The 24,097-nt window shown below is 49.3% G+C and overlaps 1 protein-coding gene across 1 annotated transcript in view; it reads left to right on the top strand.

Moving 5' to 3' along the window:
- Positions 1–24,097, top strand: part of LOC135821672 (titin-like) — a 41,319-nt gene that overhangs the window by 3,159 nt on the left and 14,063 nt on the right. The window contains exons 2-6 of the mRNA XM_065334671.1: positions 2,972–3,277; positions 3,456–3,746; positions 5,301–5,609; positions 9,938–10,228; positions 10,997–11,302. Of these exons, the coding sequence (XP_065190743.1) occupies positions 2,972–3,277; positions 3,456–3,746; positions 5,301–5,609; positions 9,938–10,228; positions 10,997–11,302 (1,503 nt within the window). The remainder of the gene's footprint in view (positions 1–2,971; positions 3,278–3,455; positions 3,747–5,300; positions 5,610–9,937; positions 10,229–10,996; positions 11,303–24,097) is intronic.

Below are 24,097 nucleotides of genomic sequence, written 5' to 3'. Positions count from 1 at the left end.
GTTGTTTCGTGACTGAGGAGGAAGGATACTGGTGAGTTGTGATGGATGATGTGCTGCAGATCTGGTTGTCTCACGAGTAGACATGCGGCATTGCGGTGCGGCTGCTGATGGTGGCAGAATGGCTTTCACCATTTCCGGACCCTCCACAAAGTGCAGCTTGTACAGAAAGCAGAGCCCTGCTACGGTACGGCGAATGTCAAGGCTCGGGAGGTAAGATCCATCTCCAACTATGTGCAGGGCGCGGCGCTGGATGGCAGTGAGGCGGGCCAAGGTGGTGGGGGCTGCGCTCATCCACACCAGCATGCCATACTCTAACACAGGGTAGACAAAGCCACGGTACACGATTGCCCGGTGCTTTGGGTCTAGCACAGGCGATGCCTTACGGAGGAAGCCGAGCCGCTGGGCTCCGCGTACTGCAAGCTGTCGGATATGGCTGCGGAATGCCAGCTGCCTGTCGAAGGTGACGCTAAGAAGCTTGAGCTCCTCTACTTCTGGCACGACTGCAGTTGGACAGGCTGCAGTTCACGATGGACCCCATACACTTAGACATTATGGGCAGTAGTGATATCGGGCGGTAGATTCTGGGGTTCGACTTGGGGCCTTTCTTGTGTACCGTTACGACGTTGGCAACTTTCCACATGGCAGGTTGATGACCACTGCAGAAGCACAGGGTAAACAGCTTGGATAGGGGCAGGGCCAGAGAGTCGGCACATTTTCTCAGCACTCTAGCGGGTACTGCATCAGGCCCTGTGGCTTTACTTGGATTCAGGGCTCGGAGTGTCCGGCGTGCGGTGGATTCGCGGAAGTAGACTGTTGCAAGCGTATTTGCGGTGCGCCGGCGGACATGCGGGAACGGCCCCGACTGTTCTGCAAAGTCATCGTCTTGGCTGCACTTCTGGGCAAAGTACTTCCCGATGACGTTAGCCTTGTCGTGGCTTTTGGTGGTTTCCATGCCATCGGGGTCGACCAGGACAGGGATGGAGCTGTCTCGGCCATGCCCTCCAACTCGTGTAATCACGCTCCACCACCCTCTGTCCTGCAGGCTGCCTGTCCGGAGACGTTGCTTGACATGCTCGAGATGTTTGGCTTTGGCTCTTGCTGGACAACTTGTTGAGTCAAGGCATGCTAGCTTGTATATACACTTGAGCGCTCCATTTCTGGGGTCATCGCGGGATTTCCGCCAGGCATTGCGCTTTCTGTCAGCTGCTGCAGAGCATTCTGGCGTCCACCAGATTGGGTCCTGCGGTCTGGTCTTGAAGACCTTGGATGGTATAAAGCGCTGCATTCCCTCAGTGATTCGCATGGTCAGAAGCTCACACGATATGTTTGGGTCGTCGCCGATTATTGTGTCCCAGTCAGTAGCCCAGAGGAAGGCAGAGAGGCGGGGCCAGTCAGCCAGCTGGTATCGCCATACTGTACGAGTGGTGGGTTGGTCTACAGATGCAGTAAGCTGGAAGTCGGCTATGACAACAGCATGGTCTGATCTGCCAAGAGGTGGTTGGGTGGTGGTAGACACAGTTCCAGGCACATCCGACATGACGAGGTCAAGGATGTTTTCTCCGCGAGTGGTCATGGGGGAGGGGTTGCAGCTTTGCATTCATGCCAGAGGATGTCCCCAAATTAACAATTTGAAGCCACAAATAATCCTGATAGTTGTATGCGACTGCAATTGCGATTTATCCTTTACCTTATTTTTGGCTTAGCACAATATCCCTCCCACACTCATACTCAGCCCAAGGCAACAAGGAATTGTTTTGGAGATAGTGTGCTGCTTCGAGTAACTGGTCTTGGAGTGCAAAAGCTCAAAGAGCTGGAAAGCAATGCCACAAACCATATACCCACACTGTGCCACAATGGGTTTGCAAGGCAAAGCCAATGCAATTGGCAACAACTGGCTCGTGAAGATCCCCAACTGGCTCATGATGAGCCGCAACTAGCGAAGCAAATGACCAGCTAGAAGCGATAGAGCTAAATGTTCCCTAGTACCATTAGCAAGAGGATAAAATGGGAGGGATAGAGGGTGAAAATTTGATGCTGGCACAAGGTAAAAGTCACCACTAATTAGACTTTGAAGTGAAGCCAACGGCAAGAAAGAAAGAAAGAAAGAGAAAGTTCTAAGGAAGCAGTTGTTCAACGTCAGGCTAAGTGCGTCCTAATCCATGCGCTGGCAGTGTGAGTGCAGTGAGCAAAAGTTCAAAAGAAGCAGTTGTGGGATGTCAGGCTAAGCGCGCTCAAAATCTATGCGCTGGCAGTGTGAGTGCAGTGTCGAAAGCACTGATGCAGCGGTGCGTGGCAATTGCAAACATTGCAGTGTGATCGATGGATGCTAACACACACTAACTACATTACTGCGACAATAACCAACTTAGTTTGGTGCTCGTTATTGGATTCCCTTAATAATCTTGGGCTTCCTGGAAAGCTCTCCGGAGCAATGATGACTTGCAACATCAGCCTGCCACTACTGATCTGGCGCAAAAGCCGCCCAAGAGTTGAGTGTACAGCACTCTGCTGCACTTCCTACCCATTCCTCTCTTTCTTGCCCCATCACTAAAACCTGTACCGGTATATCATTCTTGTTATTCTAATTGCGTTTAGTGGCTTTATTCCTATGAAAGAATTGTCCACAAAAGGAATCTGTGTGTGTGTGTGTGTGTGTGTGTGTATGTGTGTGTGTGTGTGTGTGTGTGTGTGTGTGTGTGTGTGTCACTTCAACAGCTGTGTGGTGAATACCAGGCTAAAAAGAGTGGCGGTCAATTCATCAGCCTTGCAAGCTGTTGAATGGTGTAATCCCAGCACAAGTTGCTATGTCTAACATAGCTGTTCGCTATCATCGCTCCCGCGATGGGCATGTCTAAGGTCTGAGGTCTGAGGTGTGTGTGTTTGTGTTTGTGTATGCGTGTATGTGATCATGTGCATGCACGTGTGTATGTGCATGCACGTGTGTATGTGCGTGTTTTTGCCGCATATTCAGTCCCACCCGTGGTATTGGTCAATGACGTCACTGGAGTCGCCGGTGAACGGATTGAAATCGTGTGTCGCATCCGCAGCGATCCACCACCGGCGACGAATCAAGTCGCTGTGGTATTGAGCAGCGGTATCTTGGTGGGACCTATGGCGTTTTCCTTTGTCAGTGAGATGCCACGCATTACTGACTTTTTTTTCCAGATCCAGACTGCCGACCTAGCCCTTCATGCAGGCCCGGCAGTCTGCCGCACCAGAGTAACTCTTGATAGCGGAACAGAAGAGGTTAACGGTTCCTTCAACATCGCTGTTCTCGGTGAGCCTCTCTTAAAACTGTTCTTTATTTTTCATTGCTATTTTACGAGTGTTGTCTCCTCGTCGGTTAGTTAATTTGATCAATGGAGTATAAGACCCCCCCCCCCACCACACACACACACACACTGTGTATAAACATGCACAAGCAGCCCATCGTGTGTCTTGTTCGTCCTCTGCAGTTATGCCCGTGGTTCGAATAACCCCACCCACCCAGACTGTTCTGAATGGGACTATTGCAGAACTAGTGTGCGACACCACAGCTGGTACACCACCATTCCTCTTCTCATGGTTCTTGTTCTCAACCGAGATCACGGTGGGCGTCACGAGCAACGCTACGACGTCCACACTGCTGGTTGATACGGCCATGATGCAGACCAGGTCCCGTTCCTACACATGTAGGGTGACGCTGGATCAACCACTCCCGGCCAATCAGCTTTCTGGAACGGACGTGGGCACTCTGCTGACGGACTGTGAGTTGTCATGGGATGACATGCAGCACAGTGGTTTGTTATGCTATAGTAGTATCCCTGCCTGGCTAATACGGAAGTAGTACGGAACTAATACGGAGCTTTGCCTGATGTATGTTTGGTGTGTCTCCGTATGTAAGCGTACGGCGTCTGCTGCATAAAAGCTGCTGAGCAATTTTAGATGAAATTTTATAGCAACGACAAAGCTAACCGAGAAGAAGAAGTATTCAACCTCCAGGTGTGCACCGGAGAGAAAGTTATTTATTTGCCGATTCTTCTTTCACTAATAATTATATCCCAGGTGTGTCCCTGAGAGAAGTAGAATAAAACTAACTCTTGTTGATTGCACCGCGCCTGCCACTCGGCTACCTGTTACACTATCAGCTGTATTGTGGTCATCTGTACAAACAGACCTTGCACAACCACACAAATCCGATTTCCACAAAAAAATATCCGGATAGGCGAGGGAACCGGATAATCGAACACACCTACATGCAATGTATGTATGCATGTCAAGTGCTGTAAATCGGTAACCAACGATTTTCTTCCGGATGGCGAGGGATCCAGATAAAAGAGGACCGGATAAGCGAGGTCTGACAGTACCACAATAGTGCTACAGAGGTTATGCGAATTGTGTTGTATTGTATTTTATTATTTTACTTGGGTATTCTCAACAGACCCTAAGGTCTTCTTACAGGGTGCCCAAGATGCGAATGATGCACACAACTGCAGTAACAATAGCATGTACATGTTATCCCAAACCTACCCAAGACTAACCTACTCACCCATTTTTATACTGGCTCATTGATCCTTGAGCCGCGGTGATGTTCCCATGGTTGCGGAAATTCTGTCTGATGCTGTCTAATCCGAAACATAGAATTTGATTTTATAATTTTGTTGGATGTGAAGGTTGGTGCTTTCTGCAGCCAGTAAAGTTCCTGATCACTAGGTATTCTGTATTTGAATGTGTTTTCACATGTGTCTTTTTGTGTGTGGGGTGTGTGGGGGGGGGGGGGGGTGTGTGGGTGTGGGGGGGGGGGGGGTGTTTGGGGTGTGTGTGTGTGTGTGTGTGTGTGTGTGTGTGTGTGTGTGTGCGTGTGTGTGTGTGTGTGTGTGGGAGAGAGAGAGAGATACGTGTGTGTGTGTGTGTCGTTTTGTGTGTGATTGTGTTTGTATGTGTGCGTGTGTGTGTGTGTATGTGTGTGTTTGTGTGTGTGTGTGTGTGTGTGTGAGAGAGAGAGAGAGAGAGGTGTGTGTGTGTGTGAGTGTGTGTGAGAGAGGTGTGTGTGTGTGTGTGTGTGTGTGTGAGAGAGAGAGAGAGAGAGGTGTGTGTGTGTGTGTGTGTGTGTGTGTGTGTGTGTGTGTGTGTGAGAGAGAGAGAGAGAGAGAGGAGAGGTTGTGTGTGTTTGTGTGTGTGTGTGTGTGTGTGGTTTTGTGTGTGTTTGTGTGTGTGTGTGTGTGTGTGTGTGTGTTCGTGTATGCATGTATGTGATCATGTGCATGCACGTGTGTATGTGCATGGACGTGTGTATGTGCGTGTTTTTGCCGCATATTCAGTCCCACCCGTGGTCTCGGTCAATGACGTCACTGGAGTCGCCGGTGAACGAATTGAAATCGTGTGTCGCGTCCTCAGCGATCCACCACCGACGGCGACTCAAGGTGTTTTGGTATTGAGCAGCGGTATGGTGGTGGGACCTATTTCGATTTCCTTTGGCAGTGGGACGCCACGCACTACTATCTTTACTTTCCAGATCCTGACGGCCAACCCAGCCCTTCATGCAGGCCCGGCAGTCTGCCGCACCAGAGTAACTCTTGATAGCGGAACAGAAGAGGTTAACGGTTCCTTCAACATTGCTGTTCTCGTCGGTGAGCCTCTCTTAAAACTGTTCTTTAGTTACATACCGTAGTGAGTAGCACCCAGAGAAAAGATCTATGTTCATATCGGGTTGTTAAAGGACTCATTCTATACTGTAGTGACTTGCATTGGAGCCTATCTCGTATAGAAGCCTGTTTTGAATAGAAGCCTGATTTTAAAGTTTCACTGTCGACTCGAGAGAGGGCCTGGTTTTAGTTTTGACAGACATAGAAATACCTTGTTTGGCACTGTGGGACCTGATTCTAAAGACCACCCTGCTTTAACGACCGCTCTTGCTTGCATCATGGGGTGGTCTCTTAAACGAGGTTTTACTGTAAATGGAAATACCTGTTTTGAATAGACGTGTTATGTGAATAGTAGCCGGGAACTGACATCGGCTTCTACAGGAATAAGTCCGTCTTTAATACGCGACATTACAGTAGCCTTTTTATTTAATTTTTTTTATAAAAGCCACAGCTTCCAATCATGACATGCAAAGCAGCGGTGCAGCATCGCAGGCATGAATCGTGGACGTAGTGCCCCCTTGATACGCGACATTACAGTAGCTATAATGTCCGTATTGTAATTTTAAGTTACCAATGTATCATAGAAGTTGACAAATCCGTTGATCCCCGAGCAGCAGAGAGTGCTGAATGTCAGAGACAGAGCTTAGTACATAGCAGACTCAGCGGGAGACGTTCAGGTTGGTTGTAACTCTGAGTTTTGTGCCGCTAGGCAATGATCAGGCAACTGATACTCGGATCTGCCCAGCATTGCGCTGAGTCTGCTATGTAGTAAGCTCTGTCTCTGACATTGAGCACTCTCTGCAGCTCGGGGTTCAACGGATTTGTCCACGCTCCTGGCTCTTCCCAGTCGGGGACTCTACCCCTACACTGCAAGCTAGCTATGGTCGTTTCAAGGTCAATACAACTGGGATATTCTCTGAAGAACATCCCTCTACCGTTACCCAAGCAGTACCTTCGGAAATGTCTGATTGACAGGATTGAGCAAGTCATCAAGCGTATGAGGTGTTCCGCCTTGTTCTACCTCAATGGCGAGGAACGCGAAGATGAGCAACCAGAACGCTTCAAGGCTTCAAGAGCATGACATGTCCTCCGCATGTCGATGGACTGAAGGCCTTTGAAGAGGACCTCATTCGCGGTCAGCTTCCGCTAAGCATCAGGCAGCCTCCAACACGCTATGAGAAAAGACGCCAAAACGATCAAAAATTCTAAGGCCATCATCGTGAAAGCCGATAAAATCCGAAATTTGTACCAAGTACCAAAAGAGCAATACAGCAAGCTGATGAGAGAGAATATCACCAAAAACTACCAGATCGCGCCTGAGAATGTGTACCATGAAGGCAACAGTGAGGCGAGGGAGATCGCTGAGGGTCTAGATCTTCAGAACAGGATGGACGTACTGGCTAAGTCAGAAGCATTTATCACCCTGAAAGATCATCAAGATAACTAGGGGTGAAACGATTACACTTTTCAACTTGCGGGTTACCTACCCTTGTGTCGATTTGATTATCGATTATGATATCGATTACTGCGTCCTAGAAAGGTGCGGGTGCAGACAGTCAGTTTTTATTATTATTATTTTTACTATTAAACAGCCCTTCTGGACCGGAAAAAGTGCGGATAATCGGAAAAGGGCAAAGTATATTGTGCATGTGTACATGCACTGTCCATCTGCAATGTACGTAACTTTATCGTATCCTACTTCATATAGTAAGGCTGTGTTTACATGAGAAATTTCAACCCGGGTCGAGTTCAGCCCGGGTTGAAAGTCTGTACGATAGACAAAAGAGGTGAGCGTTTACATGAAGACAGTTGACCCGGGTCAAATACTGATATGCCGCCAAAAGTCCACTTCTACAGTCCTCTATGGTCACGTGAATCCGTTCGCGCGAAATTTGCATGTGCAGTGCTGTTCAAACCTGGCGCGAGATACGCACAGAAGTACGTTTGTACGATTTTCTTGACCCGGGTTGGTTTCAACCCTCCCCTTGGGGGGAGGGTTGAAATCAACCCGGGGCGAAATTTCAACCCGGGTCAAGCGCAATGCGTCATGTAAACGCGCCATTCACTTTGTGCACATGGGGGGTTGAAATCTGACCCGGGTCGAACTCAACCCGGGTTGAAACGCCTCATGTAAACACAGCCTAAGTCATGTACAGGACATCTTCTGCAGGTTTTTTATTTATTATTTTTTATTTATTTAGGTAAACAGTTTCCTCTGAGACTAAAATGCGATAATACTCATAAAAAGGAAACACTTCAGGCTCATTACAAACATCTTGAAAGTTTTCGTCTTCACAAGTATACTTTCAAGCCTTCTCGTCAGGTGAAATACAGGCAAGGGAAAAGGAACAGGAACAGTGGATTAAATACAGTAAGAAGGTGGTAAAACAGCGCGAAAAAAGAAAGAAGATAGCTAAAGTAAACAGCGAAAATTGCAATAATAACACAAAGGTGCAAGTGCGAGAAAACTCAATAAGCGTGACATGTAGTGCGACAACAAGAGACAACCACTGGACATACATGTAACTAACGAGGTTTTGACGACCTACCTATCAGCCTAAGTGTGAATTTGATTTATTTCCGCTTGCAAAGGTTTGGTTTCTTTGTGTGGATGTATACAGCTTCCAAAACATTCAGCAATCTAGCACTGCATCCTACCTACAGGCCACTTATCCAAGTTGATTTATCACTTCGAGTGTCGGCAATGTGAGAGCTGATATGTAGGTAGGACTCTTCAACATCTGGACGCACGCATCCGACAACACGCACCGCTACACCTTATTCCACAACACGCACGATCCACTCGACCACGGAGGGGACGTCCAGCAAAGAATCATCCTGGTACAGGATGGTCCAACGCAGCGGCATCAACACCAAGCAACGTCACCTCACAATTAACTAGACCACCAGAAAAACAACCGGACAAGACACCTACTGGCGTGGCAGTGACAGGAACCGCATCAACCAGAAGAATGACAAGATCGGCAACGGCGGCGATGGCAGCGACTAAAGCACAGACAGAGGCAACGGCTAGGGTCCACTCGACTAGCCATGTGAAATCGGATGTGTCCACCGCACACGCTGATTGTTCTGATGTTAGTTCTGATAAGTATGAATCGTCCATTGCTAGTCATTTGTTTGAGCATCCTGATTCTCGTGCTGTGTATTCAGATGATTGTTTTTCGATTGTGTCACGTGTACGCAGTGCTAGATTGCTGAATGTTTTGGAAGCTGTATACATCCACACAAAGAAACCAAACCTTTGCAAGCAGAAACAAATCAAATTCACACTTAGGCTGTTAGGTAGGTCGTCAAAACCTCGTTAGTTACATGTATGTCCAGTGGTTGTCTCTTGTTGTCGCACTACATGTCACGCGTATTGAGTTTTCTCGCATTTGCACCTTTGTGTCATTATTGCAATTTTCGCTGTTTACTTTAGCTATCTTCTTTCTTTTTTCGCGCTGTTTTACCACCTTCTTACTGTATTTAATCCACTGTTCCTGTTCCTTTTCCCTTGCCCGTATTTCACCTGACGAGAAGGCTTGAAAGTATACTTGTGAAGACAAAAACTTTCAAGATGTTTGTAATGAGCCTGAAGTGTGTCCTTTTTATGAGTATAATTATTTATTTATTTATTTTTAGAATCATCTACTCTAAACAGACAGCATAATCGAAATCAATTCGTTGTAATGATCGATTAGACGGATAATGAATATAATCGTTTCAGCCCTAAAGACAACTTCGATTTCGCTAGAGCATTGCCCTGCAGACTCATTAAATAGTAAGCCTCACTGGAGTATAAACCTCACTGGGGTATAAACCTCACTGGAATATAAACCTCACTGGGGTATAAACCTCACTGGGGTATAAACCTCACTGGGGTATAAACCTTATTATGGTTTCACCCTCACTGGAGTATAAACCTCACTGGAGTATAAACCTCGCTGGGGTATAAACCTCACTGGGGTATAAACCTCACTGGAGTATAAACCCCACTGGGGTATAAACCTCACTGGAGTATAAACCTCACTGGAGTATAAACCTTACTCGGGTATAAACCTCACTGAAGTACAAACCTCACTGGTGTATAAACCTCACTGGAGTATAAACCTCACTGGGTATAAACCTCACTGGAGTATAAACCCCACTGGGGTATAAACCTCACTGGAGTATAAACATCACTGGAGTATAAACCTCACTGGAGTATCATATTCACCGTTAATTGGATCAATGGAGTAAAAGCCCCCCCCCCCCACACACACACACTAAAAATGGACATGGAACTCATCGTATGTCTTGCTTGTCCTCTGCAGTTATACCCGTGGTTCGAATAACCCCACCCACCCAGACTGTTCTGAATGGGACTATTGCAGAACTAGTGTGCGACACCACAGCTGGTACACCACCATTCCTCTTCTCATGGTTCTTGTCCTCAACTGAGATCACGGTGGGCGTCACGAGCAACGCTACGACGTCCACACTGCTGGTTGATACGGCCGTGATGCAGACCAGGTCCCGTTCGTACACGTGTATCGTGACGCTGGATCAACCACTCCCGGCCAATCAGCTTTCCCGAACGGACGTTGGCACTCTGCTGACGGACTGTAAGTTGTCATGGGATGACATGCAGCACATTAGTTTGTTATGCTATCAGCTGTATTGTGGTCATCTGTACAAACAGACCTTGCACAACCACACACATCCGTTTTCGACAAAAAATATCCGGATAGGCGAGGGAACCGGATAATCGAACACACATACATGCAATGTACATGTATGCATAATGTATGCATAACGGAAACTGTCTGATGCTGTCTAATCCGAAACATAGAATCTCATTTTATAATAATTTTGTTTGATGTGAAGGTTGGTGCTTTCTGCAGCCGGTAAAGTTACTGTTTACTAAGTATTCTGTGTGTGAATGTGTTTTGACATGTGTGGTTTTGTGTGTGTTTGTGTGCGTGTGTGTGTGTGTGTGTGTGTGTGAGAGAGAGAGAGAGAGAAGTGTGTGTGTGTGTGTGAGAGAGAGAAAGAGATGTGTGTGTGTGTGTATGTGTGTGTGTGTATGTGTGCGTGTGTGTGTGTGTGATTTTGTGTGTTATTGTGTGTGTGTTTGTGTGTGTGTGTGAGAGAGAGAGAGAGAAGTGTGTGTGTGTGTGTGTGAGAGAGAGAGAGAAAGAGATGTGTGTGTGTGTGTGTGTGTGTGTATGTGTGTGTGTGTGTGTATGTGTGCGTGTGTGTGTGTGATTTTGTGTGTTATTGTGTGTGTGTGTTTGTGTGTGTGTATAAAAATATAATATTATGTGTGTGTATGCGTGTATGTGATCATGTGCATGCACATGTGTATGTGCGTGTTTTTGCCGCATATTCAGTCCCACCCGTGGTCTCGGTCAATGACGTCACTGGAGTCGCCGGTGAACGGATTGAAATCGTGTGTCGCATCCGCAGCGATCCACCACCGGCGTCGAATCAAGTCGTTTTGGTAGTGAGCAGCGGTATTGTGGTGGGACCTTTTTTGGTTTCTGCTTTCAGTGGGCCGCCACGCACAACTATCTTTCGTTTCCAGATCCAGACGGCCGACCCAGCCCTTCATGCAGGCCCGGCAGTCTGCCGCACCAGAGTAACTCTTGATAGCGGAACAGAAGAGGTTAACGGTTCCTTCAACATCGCTGTTCTCGGTGAGCCCCTCTTAAAACTGTTCTTTACTTACATACCGTAGTGAGTAGCACCCAGAGAAAAGATCTATGTTCACATCGGGTTGTTAAAGGACTCATTCTATACTGTAATGACTTGTATTAGAGCCTATCTCGTATAGAAGCCTGTTTTGAATAGAAGCCTGATTTTAAAGTTTCACTGTCGACTCGAGAGATAGCCTGGTTTTAGTGTTGAGTCTGTTGACGTACATAGAAATACCTTGTTTGACACTGTGGGACCTGATTCTAAAGACCACCCTGCTTTAACGACCGCTCTTGCTTGCATCATGGGGTGGTCTCTTAAACGAGGTTTTACTGCACATAGAAATACCTTGTTTGAATAGACGTGTGATGTGAATAATAGCCGAGGACTGACGTCGGCTTCTACAGGAATAAGTCCGGTTTTAATACGCGACAATACATTAGCCTTTTTTTCTTTTTCTTTTACTAAGGCCACAGCTTCCAATCATGACATGCAAAGCAGCGGTGCAGCATAGCAGGCATGAATCGTGGACGTGGTGCCCCTCAATAAGCGACATTACAGTAGCTTTTATGTCAGTATTGTAATTTTAAGTTACCAATGTATCATAGAAGTTGACAAATCCGTTGATCTTCGAGCGGCAGAGAGTGTTCAATGTCAGAGACAGAGCTTAGTACATAGCAGACTCAGCGGGAGACGTTCAGGTTGGTTGTAACTCTGAGTTTGGTGCCGCTAGGCAATGATCAGGCAACTGATACTCGGATCTGCCCAGCAGTGCGCTCAGTCTGCTATGTACTAAGCTCTGTCTCTGACATTGAGCACTCTCTGCAGTTCGGGGTTGAACGGATTTGTCCACGCTCCTGGCTCTACCCAGTCGAGCACTCTACCCCTAGACTGCAAGCTAGCTATGGTCGCTTCAAGGCCAATCATTGACAACTGGGATATTCCCTGAAGACCATCCCTCTACCGTCACCCAAGCAGTACCGGAAATGTCTGATTGACAGGATTGAGCAAGTCATCAAGCGCATGAGGTGTTCCGCCTTGTTCTACCTCAATGGTGAGGAACGCGAAGAGCAGCAACCAGAACGCTTTGGCTTCAAGAGCAGGACATGTCCTCCGCAAGTCGATGAACTAAAGGCATTTGAAGAGTACCTCATTTGCGTGGCTGAAACGGTCAGCTTCCGCTAAGCATCAGACAGCCTCCAAGACGCTATGAGAAAAGACACCAAAACAATCAAAAATTCTAATGACATCATCGTGAAAGCCGATAAAACCCGGAATTTGTACCAAGTAACAAAAGAGCCGCCCATCTGGCTGCGAGCTTGTACATGACGTGATGTTTGGTGTCGTGGATGGTAAGAGAAAGCGTGGTCGTCTGAAGATTTCCTTTGCTGACAGTATTGTTTCGTGGACTGGTATATCTCTGCATGAGAATTGCCAATTGGCATCTGACAGAGATGCCTGGCAGTCACACCGTGCATCTACTGCTTACACAGCTGCATAATACCGTTTATTATTTTATATTTTATTTTACCGTTTTTATTTTTTTCGGCAACGCAGATGTTGATGATGATGATGATGATGATGATGATGATGATGATGATGATCACTCAGCCGTTCGTGCGCCTGATTGTACCGCCAGATACATTAACGCCTCCAGAAGAGGCACCTGCTGCTCCATACCAGTCCTCCACACAGCCTCTGACCGTTGCGGGCGCGGAACAGCCTCACAACGTTCGGGGCCATTCTCCCCTTTGCTGACAGTATTGTTTCGTGGACTGGTATATCTCTGCATGAGAATTGCCAATTGGCATCTGACAGAGATGCCTGGCAGTCACACCGTGCATCTACTGCTTACACAGCTGCATAATACCGTTTATTATTTTATATTTTATTTTACCGTTTTTATTTTTTTCGGCAACGCAGATGTTGATGATGATGATGATGATGATGATGATGATGATGATGATGATGATGATCACTCAGCCGTTCGTGCGCCTGATTGTACCGCCAGATACATTAACGCCTCCAGAAGAGGCACCTGCTGCTCCATACCAGTCCTCCACACAGCCTCTGACCGTTGCGGGCGCGGAACAGCCTCACAACGTTCGGGGCCATTCTCCCGGGTTGATTTTATCGTCATCTCTACCCGATGATTTCCGCCTACATCCTGTACCACGGCCGGGGATCACTAGCCTGGATGACGCAGCCGGAGGCTCGGGCGCAGATGTTACCCTTGATGCCATCGGGGATGTTCGGCAGCGGGCACGTCAGTCACGTCAGCAGCGGCAAAAGAAACAGGATGAAAGAGTGGCACAGTTGCGCCCCATGCTACCGCCGGCGCAACAGCTTTTGTTGGAAACGGCTGGTGAGAAGGGTGTTTCAAATTGGTTATCCTCCATGCCGTCTTTCATAACGCCCAGTTCAATCCTGAACAAATCGGATTTTCGTGATGCTGTTTGTATTCGATATGGTTTGTCATTGGAGGGAGTGTCCAGTTCCTGTATTTGTGGGCAAGACATGACAATAGATCATGCCATGAGTTGCCCGGCGGGTGGTTACCCAATTGCAAGACATAACGAGATCCGGGACATTCTGTCAGAAGCAATTCGGGAAATACTACCAGATGTGGAGAAGGAGCCTCTTCTCAAGCCGTTCGAAGGAGAAACACTACCACATCGAACTGCGAACCGGTCTTTGGAGGCGCGTCTGGATATCAGGGCGCGGGGCTTCTGGACCCGGCAGCAGGATGCCTTTTTTGATGTACGGGTAACACACCCGAAGGCAAGCCTGCTGTCGCGTACAGACGTCCTGCGTCAGCTGAAGACCCATGAACAGGCCAAAAAGAGAGAATATTGTGCCCGTGTAAATATTGTAGAGAGAGCATCATTTACACCGTTAGTTTTTTCAACTTCAGGCATGTGTGGGCCAGAGGGGTCTCGTTTTTTGAAAAATTTGGTATCGCTTGTTGTTGAGAAAAATCCTGAGTTACATTATTCTGTAGTCATGGGACAACTTCGATCTGTATTGTCGCTGTGTTTGCTCCGGTGGTGTATTACCTGCATACGTGGTTCGCGGGCATCATACAAGCGCCAGCGCCACAGCTTTTTAACAAGCTGCCATACCGTTAGAGCACGTTGATGTGTACGGGTGTCTTATGTTTGTTCTTTTATTTTCCATCATGAGCCGGTCTTCTCCGATTGGTGGCCCCATGCCCCATGCTCATTGTGTTCAACTGCACTTTGCGTTCCTTTTTATATTGAGTTCCAGTGCACTTTGTGTTCATTTTCCTCTCTTTTTCATTCTATTTGAATTTTGATGTATTGCGTTTTTGCTTGCCCGTAGAAGAGGCTGTTCAAATGATGATGATGATGATGATGATGATGATGATGATGATGATGATGGATGGAGTCTTGAGCTGCGCTGGTGGAGGTCGGTTGGTGATTCTGGGGCTCTGGAGGTGGCTCTGGAGGTGGCTCTGGAGGTGGCTGGATTTGCTTGCAGACTGGGGAGGCTGGAGAAGAGGCCTTGGATGCGACTGCTACTCTGCTGCTGTTTTCCTGTGTTGTGTTGGGTTTTGTTGCTTTTTTCTCCTATTTTCTGTTCACTTTTTGAGTTAGCAGAGTTAGCATCTCGCCATTGTCTTGAACAGTACCCGCCTGATCAATCTCGCCAGAGCATCGTTCATCAACATCATTGCCACCTACCAGCAGTGGGCCTGCAGGGGCTGCCAGCCTCGCACCTCCAGCCGTTGGAATACTTTATGCCGTGCTGCCAGTGTCAATCAAGTCGAAAGTGTGTGAGATGCAGCTGTGTTCGGCATGGGAGGAAGTGTATTGATTGCTACCCAGGAAGGTCGCTACCTAGCACGTGCAACAATTCGTTATCTGCCTCACAGCCTTCTGGTGCTAGCAATGTCACTCGAACTGTCAACGCGCACCCTGCCAGCCAGCCACTTGCGGTTGGGTTTGCACCTCGCGGTGTTGATTGCGCTGGAGATAGATCGCAAGCTAGCGACAGTGACAGTGATTCACTGCATATAAATTCGACACTTCCGAGGAACTTGGTATGCGCAGATCATGCACGCGCTGGTTCTTCCCCTGCAAGTGATGTAATAACTGATCCATCCTCTCAGATTCAAGGTGATGGCCTTGGCACCTCACGGGCTGGAGCGTCAACATCCAACATTCATCCCACAGGTTCTCAGGTGGAGCTCCTGGCTACCCTAGATGCTTCGGGTCCTGAGTCCTCTGGACAAGCGGCAGACAGCGGTGATGCCGGCACCTCGTCATTACCGGCCGGCGATTTCGGAGGCGCGGTTGGTCGGCCGGCTCATCGCATTGGTGGGCGGAGCGGGGTGGATCCTGCGCCCTCCCTGTTGCCAGGAGCTGCTGCTGTGGGGCAGGGCTCGGCCCAGCCTGCTGCTGCTGCTTCTCCGGCTGCCGCGGTCGCTCGGCAGACTTCTACATCACAGGTCTCTCCTGCGGGTGCCAGAGTTAATACTATGAGCAGTGATGATTCCCTATCTTCGAACACCTCCCTCAACAACGACATATCCCGAGCGTATGAGAAGGTGGTGACCTGGCGGAGAAACTTATTCAACGTTCCATTGGGCTCGGCTGGTGGTGATTTTGTTGACGTGCTCACTGGGCTCATCAAGGGTTTCACCAATGGCTCCTCATTACGACCAGTTGCATGGAAGGCCGTCGGTGTTGCCTGCCACCTGCTTCTCCAGCGTCCGCATGATTCTAAGATGATGTCAAACTATAGCGACCATTTACGGCGTCGACTCACTCTATGGAAATCTGGCCGAATAGATGATCTGACTACTGAAGGAGAGTCCCTTCAGGATCGTCTCAAGCCCCGGTACTCTACCTCGTCTGGTGGAGGAGAGAAGAGTGATATCACATTCAGCAACCTGGTATTTTCGGGAAAAATTAAGTCTGCCATTCGCTACCTGTCCAGTGATTCGTCCAATGATGTGCTGGGTATGACAGATGTAGTGGACGAAGAAACTGGAACTACCGTGAAGGAGGCACTGTTGCAAAAACATCCACCTGCTGCCGAGCCCCCGGTTTCGATACTTCTCGCCGGCGACCCGGAGCCAATCAACAGTATAGTGTTCCAGAAAATCACACCGGAGCTCATCCGACGTCTGGGCCGACAGATGAAGGGGTCCTCGGGCCCATCTGGTCTGGACTCTGACGCGTGGTGCCGGATGCTAACCTGTTATCGCAAATCGTCAGATGGTCTCTGTACTGCTCTTGCCAGCTTTGCCCAATGCCTGTGCTCGGAGGACTTGGATCCGGAACACCTATCCGCATTTACCGCCGCTAGACTTATTCCATTGGACAAACACCCAGGTGTGCGGCCGATTGCGGTGGGTGAAGTGTTCCGCCGGCTTGTGTGTCGTGCCGTTATGCGGGTGCTTGAGTCCGATGTACTGCGTGCTACTGCTCCCATGCAATTGTGCATTGGGGTGCCGTCTGCCTGTGAGGCAGGGGTTCATGCAATGCAGGAGTTGTTCGCACGAGAGGACACGGAAGGCATCTTGTTTGTAGATGCTACGAATGCGTTCAATTCATTGAATAGAAACGCGGCCCTCCATAACGTGCCCTATGTATGCCCCGCTATGGCAAAGGTGTTCCAGAACACGTACAGTTCTTCAATTCGTCTCTTCGTCTCTGGCGGCGGGGAGATTGAGTCACTGGAGGGTACTTGCCAGGGCGATCCGCTGGCCATGGCTCTGTATGGTATCGCTACAGTCCCGATGATTCGGCGCCTCCAGGAATCCAATCCATCTGTGGCTCAGGTTTGGTACGCGGACGACGATTCTGCAGGTGGCCGCGTTTCTTCATTGTCCACATACTGGGGAGACATAAGCCAACTGGGCCCTGACTATGGATACTTTCCAAACCCACAGAAATCAATGTTGCTGGTCAAGCCGGAGCATGAGGAAGAGGCCCAGCGCCTCTTCTCCGCCACTGGAGTTACCATCAAGACCAGCGGCAACCGTCACCTCGGCGGAGCGATTGGCAGTGAGGAGTTCTGCTCTGCCTTCATGGCCAAGAAGGTGGATAAATGGAAGCAGGTTCTGGATTCCCTGACGGGGATGGCTGTCACTCAGCCTCAGGCCGCATACACCGTTTTTACGAAGGGTCTGTCATCCACATGGACATACCACTTGCGTTGCTCACCTTGTTCGGCTGAGATACTGGCCGAGCTTGATGAGAGGATCAATGATTGCCTGATACCTGCCCTTCTGGGGGATGGCGTTCGTCCTGGTAGCCCTGAGAGAGAGCTGATGTCATTTCCAGTGCGTCTTGGTGGTTTGGCCCTCCCTCTGTTGCAGGACAGTGCACCAGCAGAGCTCGCAGCATCCTTGAGCATCACAAAGCCTCTTGTTCAGCTACTGTTGACTGGCACATATGCGAACCCTCCAAGCGTGCCTGGTGATATGGCAAGGAGCGATTTGTCGGATACTGCCCAGTCAGAGGGCTCCGGTGATACAACCCAGGAGGTTGCCGACCGAGTGAGGCTCTCCAATCATGATCCCGTCCGCGATGCTGTTGGGGACACCCGCCAGCTGGCACGCTCGACTCGGACAAGCAAAATGCGGAGCCTATGCAGCCGGCAACAAGACATTAAGGCGGACTTGAGCTCGGAGCAACAATTTCTTGTTGAAATCGCGTCCGAAAAGGGAGTATCGTCATGGTTGACTGTTGCCCCGCGGTGGCAAGATGGAACCATCCTAAAGAAATCCGACTTCCGTGATGCCCTGTGCATCCGCTATGGGCGAAGGTTGAGTGGGCTACCCGATTCATGTGTTTGTGGTGTGCCTCTCAGCCCCGCTCATGCACTTACCTGTGCCACTGGCGGCTATACCATTGCCCGTCACAATGAGGTGCGGGACTTGGTTGCTGGACTACTGAGGGAGGCTGGAGTGGTGGACGTAGAGACGGAGCCCCGGCTATTGCCCTGCAGCAGTGAGCATTTGCCTGGTGGTCGTTCCCTCAACCGATGCGCAGAAGCTCGTCTGGATGTGCGGGCTCGCGGCTTTTGGTCGTGGCAACAGGACGCTTACTTTGATGTGCGGATCACTCATCCCGCAGCGTCTGTGTTGTCTCGATCACAAGCCCTGAGTCAGCTGAAGTCTCACGAGCGAAACAAGAAAAATCAATACGCCAGCCGTGTGGTTAACGTGGAGCGCGGCTCCTTCACGCCACTTGTGTTCTCGACGTACGGCTTTAGTGGCCCAGAAACTACTCAATTCCTGAAATCATTGGCCTCCCTGTTTGTTGAGCGCCATACTGAACTGAAGTACCCACTAGTAATGGGCATACTACGCACCCGTTTGTCTTTCTGCTTGCTGCGATGGGCAGTCACCTGCTTCCGCGGTTGCCGCGGTTCGTACGGCAAGAGGCGACAGCCGAACTCATTTCTGGCCCAGTGCCGCCAGGCGGAGTAGGGTGCTGCCTTTGGCCTCAACTTAATATAATGCTATTTTGGTTTTTTCCCCTTTTATTACTCTGTGTTCATTGCTTGTTTTTGTATTGATTTACTTCCTTGACTGCTTTTGTGTTTCATCATTTTCCGGTTGGTTTTGTGTTGATTTCCCCTGTTCACTTTACATATTGTAATGATATACATTTGCTTTGCCCGTAAAAGAGGCTTTTCTCATGATGATGATGATGATGATGATGATGATTTTTTTTTTTTTTTGATGATGAAGCCACTTCTTTAGGCAAACAAAACACAATTTCCCAAGATGAAGGAGTGCAAAACACAATTTCCCAAGATGAAGGAGTGGAACCCTACACAAATAATAGTTTAAATGAATCCAACGCAAAGATCGTTTTTCCATGAAATACAACAATTGAACACAATTACATGCTTAAAGGCATGAAAGCAACAAAACAGCAACAAAAGGGTAAGCGCCATACCAATCCCACATGCACAGTCAGGACACAGCACGATACTTAACAAACTAGACCTGACTCGGCCACGGCAATCGAGACATCATGAAAACATCTCGCCGGATGGTGGTACCGTGACCGAGCCCCACGTATGCACAACACAGCAGCACGCAGCAAAGCAAAAGACAGCCGACAGCGGAGTAAACCAATGACCTGGGAATAGTGAGATCCCGATGACTCGGCCTGCATCTGGCACAGTCTCTTGAGGAACACATTGCACAGCCTCCCACAACCACCATGCACAGAGAACACGAGAGGTGTGAAAGCGGCTCTTTCTACATTTGTGACTCTTGGCCCATATTCGTTCCACTTACGTCGCTCGTGCTGCTGGTACAATGCAGGAAGGGTTCTGGACCCGTAGGAAGGAGCATCTGGGCAAAATACCCTTACATCAAAAAAAGCTTCCTCCCCACGGGTCCAAAACCCTCGAGCGGCTATGTCCAGGCGCGCATCCTCTCGGCGGTTCGTTGACCGAAGAGGAAACCTCTCACCAGAAAGAGGTTGCAGCGCTGGTTCTGTCGAAACGGCAGTGCAGACTTCAGTCAATTCCCTCGCCAGCAGGTCACGTATCTCGTTATGACGAAGTGTCGGGAAGCCGCCCCTGGCGCAACATAGCTGATGCTCAACTGAGAACAGCTCACCACACACACAGGTTGCTGGTGTATTGGCTAGCGGCCATGCATATCTCAATGATGATGATGATGATGATGATGATGATGATGATGAATCCGACTTCCGTGATGCCCTGTGCATCCGCTATGGGCGAAGGTTGAGTGGGCTACCCGATTCATGTGTTTGTGGTGTGCCTCTCAGCCCCGCTCATGCACTTACCTGTGCCACTGGCGGCTATACCATTGCCCGTCACAATGAGGTGCGGGACTTGGTTGCTGGACTACTGAGGGAGGCTGGAGTGGTGGACGTAGAGACGGAGCCCCGGCTATTGCCCTGCAGCAGTGAGCATTTGCCTGGTGGTCGTTCCCTCAACCGATGCGCAGAAGCTCGTCTGGATGTGCGGGCTCGCGGCTTTTGGTCGTGGCAACAGGACGCTTACTTTGATGTGCGGATCACTCATCCCGCAGCGTCTGTGTTGTCTCGATCACAAGCCCTGAGTCAGCTGAAGTCTCACGAGCGAAACAAGAAAAATCAATACGCCAGCCGTGTGGTTAACGTGGAGCGCGGCTCCTTCACGCCACTTGTGTTCTCGACGTACGGCTTTAGTGGCCCAGAAACTACTCAATTCCTGAAATCATTGGCCTCCCTGTTTGTTGAGCGCCATACTGAACTGAAGTACCCACTAGTAATGGGCATACTACGCACCCGTTTGTCTTTCTGCTTGCTGCGATGGGCAGTCACCTGCTTCCGCGGTTGCCGCGGTTCGTACGGCAAGAGGCGACAGCCGAACTCATTTCTGGCCCAGTGCCGCCAGGCGGAGTAGGGTGCTGCCTTTGGCCTCAACTTAATATAATGCTATTTTGGTTTTTTCCCCTTTTATTACTCTGTGTTCATTGCTTGTTTTTGTATTGATTTACTTCCTTGACTGCTTTTGTGTTTCATCATTTTCCGGTTGGTTTTGTGTTGATTTCCCCTGTTCACTTTACATATTGTAATGATATACATTTGCTTTGCCCGTAAAAGAGGCTTTTCTCATGATGATGATGATGATGATGATGATGATGATGAACAAAAGAGCAATACAGCAAGGTGATGAGAGAGAATATCACCGAAAACTAGCAGATCGCGCCTGAGAATGCGTACGATGAAGGCAACAGTGAGGCGAGGGATCGCTGAGGGTCTAGATCTTCACAACAGGATGGACGTACTGGCTAAGTCAGAAGCAATTAGTCCCGTAGCTGTGCAAAAGACGTTACTTCAGTAACGTCTGGCGCTCGCCAGTGTCCACACAGCTTTAATTTGGTATTTGTTTGTTTGTTTGTTTGTTTGTGTCACGCCTGGCGCTATCCCGTATCTGTTCCGTACAGTGCCGTACGATCAAACGCAGCTGGCCACATACCACTGGCCGCAATATTCAAATAGCGCTTTCAAACGCAAGATCACAACGTGCAGCAACTTGGAAGAATGAGTATGAATGCGAAGTGCTTGGGGAAATGCATGTAGGGCGATAGTGTGGGTTTGAATCCCAGGTTATGCCTTAAAAAATAGGAGAATTGAATTTTTTTTAACATCCCTATGCTTTTTTGCCTAGGTCATCAAATCGGTAGATTTTGTCGTATTACCCTTGACCGTACCTGTCCCGTACCTGTCCTGTACCGTACCGTACCATCAAAGACGGCTGGCCACAATGCATATTCAAAATAGGGCATTCAAATGCAAGATCATAACGTAAAGCAACTTGGGAGAATTAGTATGTATGCGAAGTGTGTCGGGGGATGGCTGCAGGGCGATAGTGCGGGTTCGAATCCCAGGTTATGTCTTAAAAAAAAGAGAAATTTATGAGAATTTATAACATCCCTATGCTTTTTGTTGTCTAGGTCATCAAGGCATTAACGCATAGCGTAGGGCCCTGAGCTTCAAAGCTCTCTCTTTTCGTGTTTGTTTGTTTGTTTGCTTGTTTGTGCCATCGGCATGCATGGTGCTATCCCATACCTGTCCCGTACCATACCATCAAGGACAGCATGGGCATGCCTGGCGCTATCCCGTACCTGTCCCGTACCGTACCATCAATAGGGGTGTGCGGATAGGATAATGCTCGAAAAGGTTTTTTTTTTTTTTTTTTTTTTTTTTTTTTTACGAGAAACCACGAACCTCGAGAACAGAATACTGCATGGTAGAGGTGGTTGCAGACGCAACTGTGGTGGTGAAAACTGGAGCATCTCCGCCGACCTGAGGTCTCGGCTTCAGCGACACTTCAGAGCACCAAAAACTGGGGAGGAGTAGGCACAGGGGGAGGGGAGGGGGGGGGGTACATTTATATAGAGGAAGGAAAAACGGAAAGATGATACATGTGATAGAGGAAGAAAATAAAAAATAAAAAATAAAAATAAAAAATAAATAAAATAATAAAAAATAATAAAAAAATAAAAAAGGGGGGAGCCAGGGTGCAAGCAGAGAGGGTGTTCAGGGAGTGTTCAGAGGGCATCTGTGGCTGAACGCCAGTCTCGGCTGCGGAGCGACTTGTAGGCGCCTTCCTTGAATGCCTGCATTCCCTTCTGCGTGGGAAGGTTGCGTAGCAGGGCAGATGGGAGACGATTCCAGTCTTGGATCGTGGCATGGGGGAATGATCGGAGAGCACTATTACGGGCTCCGGCGGGCAGTGTCGGTGCTAGTTGGTGCTGGTGCTGGTTCTTTTGCTGGTGGCGAGTGGAGCGCCGGTGCTGGTTTGCAACTGCCCTCGGTGGTGTCATGGTGGTCAGGATTGGGGGACCGTCGATCCAATGCAGCTTGTACAGGAATGTGAGTGCTGCGACTTGACGCCGAACAGTGAGGCTTGGGAGGTATGACCCTGGGCCGATGAGCTTTAGGGCTCGGTGCTGTACCCGGTCCAGCTGGTTCAGGGTAGACTGGGACGCACCCAACCATGAAAGCGGGCAGTACTCAAGTACTGGGCGGACGAAGCCGCGATACACTGCATACTTGGCCTTGCTGTCGAGAATGGGCAGGGCCTTCCTCATGAAGCCAAGACGTTGGTGACCACGGACTGCAACCTGTCGAATGTGGGAGCGAAAGGAGAGGCTCCGATCAAAGAGCACTCCGAGCAACTTCAGCTCCTCCACTTCCTCTATGGCCACCCCATTGAAAGTGGCTGGAGGAATCGGCCAGGGTTGACGGTGATGCGAAATTGTCAAGACTTGCGACTTTGTCGGCTCGAATGCGATCTTCCAGCTCTGGCCCCATTCAGCTAAGGCATCCACAGCAGTCTGGAGCTGCGCTAGGCCAACTGGGAGAGCGGTCAGGGATGGGATGCACTGATAAAGCGTGGTGTCATCTGCATATATGGCGAGCTGGGTTGTGGCTGGGAGGTGGTCCTCCATGTCATTGACATATAGGAGGAACAGAGTGGGGCCCAGTATGCTCCCTTGCGGCACACCTGAGCTGATTCGGAATTTAGGTGAGGTTTGTCCACTCACAACGGCCTGGATTCGTCTATCCGCCAGGTAGCTGTGGAGCCACTTGAGGAGGTTCCCGGACACTCCGTAAGCCTTTGCCTTGTGAAGGACACCTGCGTGGGAGACTTTATCGAAGGCCCCCGCAATGTCGACGGCAACAATACGTACAGCACCGCCAGCAGCTGCTATCTTGCTCCATTGGTGGTGTAGTCCTGTTAGGAGATCAGCAGGTCCTAACCCTCGACGAAAACCGAACTGGTGGTTTGAGAGTATATTATTTCGTTCGAGAAAGTTGGTGAGAGCACGGTTAACAACTGCTTCCATTGTCTTGGAGATGAGCGACAGGAGGGAAATGGGCCGGTAGTTCGATGGGGCTGACTTTGACCGTTTCTTATGGACTGGGACGACACTTGCCACTTTCCAAGACTGTGGTTGTGTCCCCGACGTCATGCACTGGCGGAAGAGCAAGCATAGTGGCACTGCAAGGTGCTCAGCGTTGGCTTTGAGGACTCTGCCCGGAACTGCATCAGGGCCTGACGCTTTCGAAGGATCAAGGGCCCTCAGCAATTTACGGACCTCAGCAGGGCGGAAGCGAATACTTAGGAGACGGCTTTGGGAGCGAGGCTGGACAAAGGGGAATTCAGATTCCTCATTGAAGTCCTGTGGGCCGAGGCTGCACTTATCGGCGAAGTACTGACCAAGGCACTTGGCCTTCTCCTGACTGGTTGTGTACTCAGTTCCATCAGCAGATCGGAGTGTT

This window comes from Sycon ciliatum, chromosome 7 (assembly GCF_964019385.1).
Source record: "Sycon ciliatum chromosome 7, ocSycCili1.1, whole genome shotgun sequence".
Lineage (NCBI taxonomy): Eukaryota > Metazoa > Porifera > Calcarea > Leucosolenida > Sycettidae > Sycon > Sycon ciliatum.
This window is presented reverse-complemented; position numbering and strand designations above follow the sequence as displayed.